The 11,179-nt window shown below is 42.4% G+C and overlaps 1 protein-coding gene across 1 annotated transcript; it reads left to right on the top strand.

Moving 5' to 3' along the window:
• Window positions 1-402: 402 nt before the first annotated feature.
• LOC138830158 (mannan-binding lectin serine protease 1-like) lies at window positions 403-4,249 on the top strand. The gene is made up of 3 exons (XM_070026585.1): window positions 403-466; window positions 2,543-2,642; window positions 3,078-4,249. The coding sequence occupies exons 1-3, from the start codon at window positions 404-406 to the stop codon at window positions 3,266-3,268; spliced, it is 354 nt and encodes a 117-aa protein (XP_069882686.1). The 5' UTR covers window position 403; the 3' UTR covers window positions 3,269-4,249.
• Window positions 4,250-11,179: the final 6,930 nt, after the last annotated feature.

The following is an 11,179-nucleotide window of genomic DNA, read 5'->3' as shown; positions in this document are numbered from 1 at the left end:
TTGCTAGAGGTAGTCTAACATCTTGTTGACTAGAATGGGCTTTTTATTTATTCAGCATTATTAACTGAGCATCTACTATATTACAGCACTGTTACAGGCATGGAGAACAAGAGAGATGAGATCACAACTTTCATAGGTTCTTTGCTAGCTGGGGAGTGAGAGAGAACAGACAGGCAAATGAATAATCAAGCAGTGTATCAGAGAAACCACAGCCCCTTGCAGCTGCAGGTCACCTCCGACCCATCAGCCTTTCCCATCATCCCTCCTCTCTCATTGCCTTTCTCTGAGGAGGCAAATTCAGCCCTTCTTCCACAGGCAGAGGAGAACAGAGCTGCCAGGGGCAGCCCTCTGCACACCCTCCAGACAGCCGTTCCCTCACAGCATCTCCTCTCCTGCAGGAACCATGGCCATCGTCACTGGCTGGGGAAAGCAGTTCTTGCGGCGTCTCCCAGAGAAGCTGATGGAGGTGAAGTTCAACTTATACCCCATAGGCAATGACACATCCGGCCCTGCAGGGGACCTGCCTGCTTCACATCGCCCCGTCAGGGAGGTGAAGGTGTGAGCAAGGGGAGAGAGATGCCAGGGGCAGACTCATCGACAGAGTTTAGGTAGACTTTGAACCCCAGAAAGTTTTTAGTTGTTTGTTTTACCCATGGACTCTGCTCTCTAAACACTGTCTACTGTCCCTGGTAGCTTATGTAAGCCTCACCTCATAAAATTTCCCCAGAAAACAGCAGGGTTAGATACCCCAAAGGCTTCTGACTTATCTGCATGCCTTTTGGACTACATACCAAATTAGCATGCGTAGTCCAGGCTTGCAGATCCACAGAAGTACACTTGGTTATTGTACTTCAAGTTCACATTCCTATCGTTTCAGAAAGGAACACCAAAACAGACCTAAAGGGCTAGGGCTCCCAGTCCTGGCTTGTACAGAGTTACTGGGTTGTCTGAAATAAGTCATTGATTTGCCCATAGTGCACTATCCCAAACTGAAAAGTTAAGATTCACAGTGGACATGCTCTGAGAACTACCTAGCTTTTACCTCACCAGGTTTGGTAACACAGTTAGGTTGTAATACACAGTACACATTATTTATTGTAATATAACTGAAAGTTTTAGATTTGGAGGGAGCTGGTTCCTGGCCCTCTTGATCAAGTGAACAGGCAGAAAGTTATGGATTGCAATAAAGATATGGAAAGGAAGAAGTACAGAATGTTCTAGAATGTGAGGATTCGGGTGGACTTCCCAAAAGATATGCCACTGAGTAGTGAAGAGAAGTTCTCCAGGGACTCTACAGGTGGCTGACACAAGACCTGTGATACAGCTTCCTCTCCCCACTTACCCAGGGAAAGACCATGGAAATGGCCCCTGGTTCCCTTTTAGTACCAGGTGAATGTGTATATTTGGGGCATGTGGTTGGTATCGGTCTTGATAAGGCTGAATAAGACTCAAACGCTTCTTCTTTTTATTCTAGACATCAATTCCATGTGAAATCAAAGCAATCATAATCATATCTTATTTATATGTAACATTCTATCACCTTAATTTTTTAATGTTTTCTAAGTACCTAATATCTTCCAAGATACAAATGGACTAGAGGCCAACCTAATATCTAGGAACTTATGCTGTAGTGAGAGAGAGAGACAGACAGACAGACAGACAGACAGACAGAGACAGAGACAAAGAGACAGAGAGACAGAGAGACAGAGAGAAAGAGCAATATAGGTGAATGCTTGCTTTATAGAAAGCAGTGTGAAGCTCTGTGGCTCAAATGGTAGAGCACTTGCCTTGAGCTGAAGAGCTGAGGGATAGCACCCAAGCCCAGAGTTCAAGCTCCAGGACCGACCCCAAAAAAAGTAGAAAGCAGTGTGAACCCTTGATGTCCCTAATAATATGTACAGCATTTGCATTTTACAAAGTACTTGCTTATTTTATTTCCTTCTTGTATTGTGTACATGTACTATAGCTTCTACTTTTAGATAAAGAAACTGAGTTTCAAAGGTCTAGACCCAAAGATTGTGCTACATGTCCCAGGACCCAAAGCAGGGGAAGAGAAAAACTGACCATGGAGTTTGTATAGATTGTGATATTTATTTTATGCCAATCCTGGGGCTTGAACTGAGGGCCTGGGCTCTGACCCTAAGCTTTTGTGCTGAAGGCTACCACTTGAATCACAGCTCCACTTCTGACTTTTTCTTTTTGGTAATTATTTACAGATAAGGTCTCATGGATTTTTCTCCCTGGGTTGGCTTGGAACTGTGATCCTCAGATCTCAGCCTCCTGAGTAGCTAGGATTATAGGTGTGAGCCAACAGTGCTCTAGTTACATTGTGGTATTTTAAATAATCAATGTGGGATAAGATGAGGTAGGGTGACAGTCTTATAAAAGAAATGCACTCATTACCTGATTTATGTAACTGCAACCCCCCTGTACATCACCTTTATGATATAAATTACACATATATGTGTGTGTGCATATATATGCATATATATCAAGACCTCCTCAGCCGGGGATGGAGACTAATGTTAGCCTTGTATTCCAGATTGAAATTCCAATCATTGGTCATCATATGTGCCAGAAGAACTATGCACTGACAGGTGATAAAGTGACAGAGGACATGATCTGTGCTGGAGACCTGGAAGGTGAGTCAGGAGCAGATGTACAAGTGAGCACTGTCTGCCAGGGATGATGTGCATTTAGCAGTAGGAGGATAAAGACTTCCCCTCCTGGGAAGAGAAACCCACTACAGAGTATATTCCTATATCTAAGACAATAGAGGAGGTGGGGAGATGGAGGTCTGATCATGGATGAGAGATTCCACTAGAGAAGATACATCAGAAACAAGTGCTAAGCAATTGCGTCATTCCATTCCTGTATGGGCCCTTTGTAGAATTTCCTTGATCTCTCTAGGTGGGCTCACTTGCACCTGCTCATCTTGGGGATTTGGGTCCTGTGGACTGTTCTGCCCTCTGGTGCCTGATTCACTGAACTACAAGCCAGGGATCAATAGAAGAAGGGCTCCCTTAGATTTGGGCTAGAGAAATGGGTATTTGAATCTGCATGTCCTTTTCATTTAGGTGGGAAAGATGCCTGTATGGGAGACTCTGGAGGCCCCATGGTGACCTTGGATAGAGAGAAAGGGCAGTGGTACCTGGTGGGTATTGTGTCCTGGGGTGATGAATGTGGACAGAAAACCCACTACGGAGTGTATTCCGACGTCTACCACAATAAGGACTGGATTCAGAGGACCACTGGAGTGGTGAACTGAGTTTGAAGACCCAGCCAACTGACCACAACTGACTACCTGTTGTAGTTATTGAGCAGTGGGTCTGATGTATGGGTCCTTTCACACACATGCCATTAGTGATCAAAGCAATGATTAAGTCCCATTTAACCTGACTTTAAAGAAGCAAAGTAGCAGTGGCAGAATCCAGGCTTGGCCACTTTTGAATTTTGCAATGTTAGACTTCATTTCTTTGAACCTCTTTATCTATGAGATGTGAATGACACATCTTACCTACCTCATAAGAGTGCAATTAGAATAAATGTACATAATTTATATATAAGTATATGTATATAATACTCCAGAGCATGGCTTAAATTAAATGTTCTAAAAGTGTGATTTAAGCCAGGTGTCTGTGTCTCCTAGCTATTTGGGAGGCTGAGATCTGTGGATACGTTCAAAGCCCACCCAGGTAGAAAAGTCCTCCAAGAAAGCTGGATGTAGATGTATGGCTCAAGTAGTGGAGCACCAGCTTTAGGTGAAAATGCTAAGCAAGAGTGGGAGGCTCTGAGTTCAACTCCTAGTATCACTATGAGAAAGAAGTGGGGGGCTTTGATAAAGGCAAAATGCTGCTACTATTCCCATGCTTACCTGTATTCCTCATATTCTGGTACCCAAAGATATAGCCCAGGCAAATACAGCCAAAGATCTTACCTTTCTATTCCTAAGAAGAGCATTTGCTTCCCATTTTTAGACTTGCACTGCATAACATGGACTCCTTGGTAGGGTAAACTTCAGGCCTATTGAAAGAAGGGGGAGGGGAGAGCAAGCCCCACTAAGTCCAAATGAAGCCTATTCCAATTTTATGCTGCTTTTCTGAAGGTCTCTCTTCTATCCACCTCCCTAGAACATAATTTGTATAACCAAAGCTGTGATTTCATACCCTGAATGCTGCTATTAGCAATAATAATCATGCCTGGATTTCATTAACAGTTGAAGCTGGTGTTCTTATGGGAAAATACACATTTGTTCCAATAAACATCTGCATCAAGTCAGAGGTCCCTGTCTGGTTTGTATGTTTTTTCATGCACTGATGAGTTTGATGAGTTGTTTCCATGTTTCAAAATTGTCTCTCTTCGATTAGAATCACTGTAGCATGAAGAACAAAAAAGACTATAATGGGAAGGTTGCATTCTACGTACAAAAGCTTGTCTAGGTTTTTGGGTTCATTTAGTTCAAGTCACATTGTACTATTGTTCCTATAAATTACCAAGTATTCCAAAATGCCAGTGTTTCAAGACCCAAATTATATTTCTTAAATGCTACCCATACTCAGAAAAAAAAATCAGATGGCATGTAAGTGTCTGCTTTAGGAAATACGACACCATAGATAGATCAGTGTGTCCTAGACTGGGGTATATGCCTTCCTTCTGCCAACGTTAATCTTGTACACAAGACATCACTCAAAGAAGCACTACTGCTAAGGTGCCCTTCAGGAAGGAGATTGGTAAGAGTTTTGAGTGGGGAAACCTAGACTACTCCCTCATGCAGCAGAGATTCAGCCAATCTTATTCTATAACGGGTCTTGAAAACCAGAGACTTAAGTTCTAGTATAGTTCTAGGTTGACTCTCTTTGTCTCTATTAAACTGATGGAATAACCTTTGACCTCTTCTACCTGAGATTGTTGAATCACAAGAACCAGCAAATGGGGAAAATCTTTTTTCTTTTCAGAACCTTGGGCTTGAACTCAAGGCCTGTATGCTGCCCCTAAGCCTCTTTATGCTCAAGGCTAGCACTCTACCACTTGAACCAGAGTGCCACTTCCAGTCTTTTCTGAGTAGTTTATTGGAGATAAGAGTCTCCTGGACTTTTCTGCCTGGGCTGACTTTGAACTACGATCCTCAGATCTCAGCCTCCTGAGTAGCTAGCTCATAGGCATGAGCCACTGGCACCCAACTGGAAAAGCTTGATAAACTAATTAACTCAAATATAAAAATATATGTGGGGAAACAATCATCACTAACATTTCTGAACACTCACTTCTTAGTGGAAACATATGACACTCTTACACATTCACACTCACACACACACACACAATTTAACCTTAACAACACCCTATGATGATATTACTATTATTATCCCCACTTTACAGCTGTGCAGATTCAAAGCCAATTTTTTAACAGTGAAGTTAAAAACATGATCCAGCACCTCAGCAGCAATGAGCATACATGGTGATCAGCTCCTAGTATGGAATAATAACCTCTAATAAAAGCAATAAAAGACCCTGGAAAAATGATTGATGCAATGATTGATTTCAAATATGAAATATACAATATAAGCCCAGAACATCTTTTTTTAAATAAGTTTTTTATTGTGAAAATACTGTACAGAGGGGTTACAGTTACATGAGCAAGGTAATGAGTACATTTCTTATCCAGCATTGTTGGCTCCTCCTTTGAGTCTTTTAGTGCTAAGAAACTGTTCCAAGAACTCCTCTGTGGTAGGGTTGTGTCAGAAGGACACAAAACTCAACTGAAAGTGGTCCAATGGCCAAAGCTGGAACAATTTGAGGGACATAGCTAACAAAGTAACATTGGATAATAACCCAAAGTATGACGCAAATACTCGTAGTACAGGCTTCCATGAATAAATTATTGAACAAATGTAATAGTGTGATAATAAACCAGTTTCCCATGCAGAAGGATGCCAAATAATGTGAAACTAGAGAATAATTCTCCATCCATCAAGTATAGGCAACAGAAAGTGACTTCCTTCCAAGGAGATGAGTGTGGAAAGAAGGAAAGCAGTAGTTCTATGTGGAGAAATCCCGAACAGCAGTGTTTCAGCCTGAAGTCAAGGTTGATAGGAAGAGTGATGTTACACTGACATTATGTGACCTTCACATGTTATTCTGACAATGGCTCCACAGTTTATGCCCTTCTCTCCCCCTGCCTCCCCAAATCTCATAATCACAGTCTAATCATGAGAATCACATCAGAATAATAGTGATTTCTACAAAATACCATTGTTCTCAAACCTGTATGTGTCATCCAAAATGAGGAGAATAGCAATGTCACAGGCAAGAAAAACATAATGCATTTAATTATGTTCCCCACCCCAAAAGACGTTGAAGTCCCACTGAAAGCACCTCAAAGTGTGAATTGTTTGGAAACAAGGTTATTGAAAATGTAATTAGTTTTTAAAAAATGTAGCCAGGCACTGGTGGCTCATACCTATTATCCTAGCTACTCAGGAGGCTGAGATCTGTGGATCGCAGTTCAAAGTCAGCCAGGGCAGAAAAATCCATGAGACTCTTATTTCCAATAAACCACTCAGAAAATTGAACATGGCACTGTGGCTCAAGTGGTAGAGTGCTAGCCTTGAGCTGAACTTCTGAGGGACATGCCCAGGCCCAGAGTACAAGCCCCATGACCGACCAAAAAAAATGTATACTAGAGTGAGGTGGGCCTTTAATCTATGACAACTGGTGTCCTTTAGAGAAGAAGCCAGGAAAGAAAGGAAAAAGAAGGGAGAAGAAGGGTGGGAGGACAAGGAAAGGGAGAGAGAAGAGAAGAGAGAGAAGAGAAGAGAAGAGAAGAAGAGATTGAAGAGAGAGAAGAGAAGAGAAGAGAAGAGTTGAGAAGGGAGGGAAGGGATGGAAGGGAAGGGTGATGGGAAGGGAAGGGAGGGAAGGGAGGAGGTAGGGTTGGGGAGGGGTAGGGAAGGGGAGGTAGGGTGGGAAGGGGAGGGAAGGGGAGGGAGAGGAGAGGAGAGAAGGGGAGAGGAGAGAAGGGGAGAGGAGAGAAGGGGAGAGGAGAGAAGGGGAGACGAGGAGAGGTGAGCCAAGGCAGGAAAGGAAGGGGGAGGGGAGGGGGAGGAGAAGGGAAGGGAAGGGAAGGGAAGGGACCAGGAAAAACATGTGATCATGCTTTGTTACAGCAGACTTAGGATAATCAAATGAGAGACATACCATCTAAATACCGTGTGGCTTCCTGTGAAGGATCTTGGCCTATAGGAAAGACACTAAGAAAAAAAATGGAGGAAGCTCAGATAAAAAGTATGGGCTTTAGTGAATAGTAGTGTAGTCACATTGATTCATTATTTGTAACAAATGTACCATGCTAATGTAAGATGCTAATAATGAGTGAAACATGTACAGGTATATATCTGTACCGTGTTCATCACCTTAAAACAAACAATAGATCTAAAATTATTCTACAGGGATTAGAAGCACTGGTCCAGTTGGTAGAGCAGTAGCCAATGAGTAGAAGCCCCCAATAAGGAGTTCAAGTCCTGATCTCTGACAAAAATAAATGACATTATTCTACAAATTAAAGTGTTATTTCAGAAAAATGTGACTCAAGATCTCTCAGCTAGGAGACAAAGGAATAAAGTCTGAAGCCAGTTTCTGGACTCGAACCCAAGCCCTGAACTCTTATACCAGTATTTAGTAAGCTCAGTTACCCACTGGAGTCAAGTGGAAATCTTAAGAAAATACAGATGTCTGGGTCTCTTTCCACATAAATTGTTTTCAAACAAAGATTCTCGGGTGATTCAAATGTGTATCCAGCCTAAAAAGCCTGGTGAGAAAGAATGGTGAGAACATTTATTTTCTTTGAGATCACTCAACATGTCAAAAGCAAAGATAGGATAGGTACTCTTTCTTGTGACTTATCAGAATTTCTTGAGGTTTATCAATGGCAAGACCATTGCTAAGACATTTCTGCAGTAGTGTTTTCCTGCACAGAACTGTATTCTTTTTACTTTGCAGGAATCAACTCAAGAAGGGAGATACACCTATGAGGAAAGAGGAAGATGCAAGTCCCTGGATATTTGGGAGAAACTGAGTGCCACTGTGTCCACAGAGACATAGTCATGTAGAGAGAACAAACTCCATACCATCTGGGAAAACCTAAATGTAGGTTCATGAAAAGCCCTGGAGGCTCAGATTGGTTTGGAAAATGGAGAAAAACTCAAGGAGAGATGTGATTAATTTGCTTTTCCCATGAATTATTAATCTAATATATGGCTGTAAAACAGCAGAAAGGAGATCTAATGGTCCTGAGGGAAGGTAACCCTATGCAGAGAGAGGAGAGGTATCTACATTCTGGAGCTTCAAGAACCTTTAACGGAGTCCCAAGCACTGTGAATACCTCTGAGTAGATTAATAGGAAATGGGGCAGGAACTCAAATCCCAACAGTCATGATTCTCTAGGCTTTCTGCGACTTGCTGGCATGAACACTTGTCTCTACAGAGGAAGCTTAAGGATAGTCTGAACTCAAAAGAAGGAGACGGAGCTTTGTTAACGCTCTCTTGCATCTGGTATGCATTGGCCTTTTTTTTCTCAACAAGATTAAGAAAATGTCATTTGGATGCAAAAACACAGGCTCAATTCCCAGCAATGAGCTTCTGATCACAGGGAGACAGAGCCAGGACATTTCAACATCTAGGCAGAACACAAAGGCTCCAAGGGATCTCTCCCCTTCCCTCCACAGAGGAATGGGTATGAGGGCAATGCAGTATTGTGACAAAGAGATGGTATGTCAAGCAGTCAGTGATGCCCAGGGCATGTGTACTGAACAATCATCAGAGTAGTGTGGCTGTGCATGTATCTACCCTCCAACTTCTGCTAGCTCCAGTGAAAGCCTTTGCAAAGTAAGAGGGTCCTATAGTTTCAAAAGTAGTAGTGACTCCTAAAGGTTCAATCTGATACATGGTCCATCATACCACTGTCATCTGGAACATTCATTAGGACAGGAGTATGCAAGCATTATGCTTATGAGCCAAAGCAAACCTTTCTTATTTTCATAAATAGCCTGGATCCAGTGTTTTGATGTAGTAATGGGAAGCTATAAGATACAGAAGTTGTGAAACTCCAAAAGGGATCCTAAAGGTGCAGTGTAGATGCAGCCCAGCCCCATGATCTCAGAAGATGCAGACCTATTTTGGTTTAAGAAATATGAAGGGCTCTCATCTCCCCTTTGGGCTATTTTGTCCTGTGACATTATTCCATCTTGCCCATCTCCTGAGACCATTATTTAATCCATGACCATTAAACGTCCACATGTGGCCAAGGCCTGCCAATGGGATCCAAGGCAACAAAATCCTTCCTTTTAAACCAATCTGACAGCATCTCCCTCTGGTCTGAGTTTGTGTACCCAATGCCCAAATCCATGCTAGCAGTCTAGGCCTCCCACAAAGCCCTTTTATTTTAGTGCAGTTTAAAATGATGAAATACTTCAAACACACTGGGGAAAAAATGGAGACAAAAATTCATGTCCTGCTTAGACTTGACGAAAAAACACACCCCATGCAAAGAACACCAGCAGGATCCAATCCAAGGAATAAGTTGGTACAGGCGAGTAGGTGCCTTGAGCTAGTAGAAAGCATTCTGAATGCTGACTGGGAAAGATCTGGTGCTTCGGGAGCTTGTCTTCCTAGATTTGGAAAGCTCTGTACACATATGCTGTCTGTGCCTCAATTCTAATCTCCCTGTTGGCTTCCCTTTACGTGTTTAGCCCCTGTACAGTTTGTGGGGCTCTTTTCTATCTGCCCTCATGTTCTCTATCATCTCACCTAGTCTCAGGACCTGTAGCATCACCTACACACTTTTGACTCTTTGAGTTCATATCTGGTTTGGATCTCTTCTCTGAACTATGGGTATGAACATTCAGTGGCTGCCTTGCATTTCTCATGCTCAGGATCCAAGAGATTGTATAAAGAGCATCTACAACCTCATGTCCAAAATGTAGTTTCTAATATTTGCCCTCAAGTTGGCTCCTCACCATCTACCCCATCTCAGAAAATGGTGACTCCATTCTTTCAGTTGATTCAGCTAAAAATCCTAGGGCCCACGACTCCTCTCTTTTCCTCACAATGAGCATCAGCATCAGGAAATCCTTTTTACTAACCTGTAAACTATATACACACTCAGCCACAGTGGCTACCACCGGAGTATTTGCCATCACCCTGGACCAGGCCTCCATTATCCCCTACTTGAATTGCTACCGAAGCCTTCTTGCTAATCTTTCCTCTTTCATTCTTGTCCCTTAGCTGCCAGAGTAAAGGGAAATTAGATAATATTACCTACTGCCCAACTCCTCCAGTGGTTTCTATCTAATTCATATTAAATGTTAATGTCTTGCCTTGGTGCCAGTAGCTCATGCCTATCAACCTAAGAGGCCGAGATCTAAGGATAGTAGTTCAAAGCCAGCCTAATCAAGAAGGTCCATGAGACTTTTATCTTCAATTTACCAGCAAAAAGCCAGAAGTGGAGCTGTGGCTCAAGTGGTAGATTACTATCTTTGAATACAAAAGCTCAGGGACAGTGTCTAAGACTCAGTATTGGCACCCACACGTGTGTGCGCGCGCGCACACACACATACACACAACATGTTCTGACAATGACCTAAATCTATGATCACACACTGGCCTCTTCCTAATCAAATATTTTCTGCTGTTCCTACAATGGCATTTGTCTTTGCTATTCTCTGTGTTTACTTTTTTCAACATTTTTTCCCCCCAAAAGTCACCTTCTTAGTGAGACCCTCTGTAGCTAGCCAACCTAAACCTCACTCTATCCTTCCTATTTACATGGCCTACCTTTCTCTTCTCAGTACTGAACATTTCCTAATATACCACACATCTCCCATCCTTTACTATCTGGTTCCTCTGCTAGCCACAATAACAAAGACTCAGAGTCTTTGCCTAAAAATGAGACTGTGCCTCAAATAACACTGACACACAATATGCACTCAATGAACATTTGCTGAATACACACATCTTGAATTTGTAGAATATCTTATTGCATCTCAAAACTATCATTACAACCCTCTTAAGACAGGAGTATGAATTACAGGCTTGTTTTATAAACATGGGTAAGACACAGGCTGACATTCTGCCAGGCACACTTTTAGAGAATGCTTTACCTTTCAAGGCAGTAGCCTGAAGTTCT

This window comes from Dipodomys merriami, unplaced genomic scaffold, assembly GCF_024711535.1.
Source record: "Dipodomys merriami isolate MVZ:Mamm:240054 unplaced genomic scaffold, mDipMer1.0.p SCAF_1848, whole genome shotgun sequence".
Lineage (NCBI taxonomy): Eukaryota > Metazoa > Chordata > Mammalia > Rodentia > Heteromyidae > Dipodomys > Dipodomys merriami.
Note: the sequence above shows the minus strand (reverse complement) of the source record. Positions and strands in the feature narration are given on the sequence as shown.

Excerpts from the sequence above, each read along its gene's own strand:
- LOC138830158 (XM_070026585.1), top strand. The coding sequence starts at position 404 with ATGGCCATCGTCACTGGCTGGGGAAAGCAGTTCTTGCGGCGTCTCCCA. Across the intron at positions 467-2,542 it reads TCCCAGAGAAGCTGATGGAG|ATTGAAATTCCAATCATTGG; the intron begins GTGAAGTTCAAC and ends CTTGTATTCCAG. Across the intron at positions 2,643-3,077 it reads CTGTGCTGGAGACCTGGAAG|GTGGGAAAGATGCCTGTATG; the intron begins GTGAGTCAGGAG and ends CTTTTCATTTAG.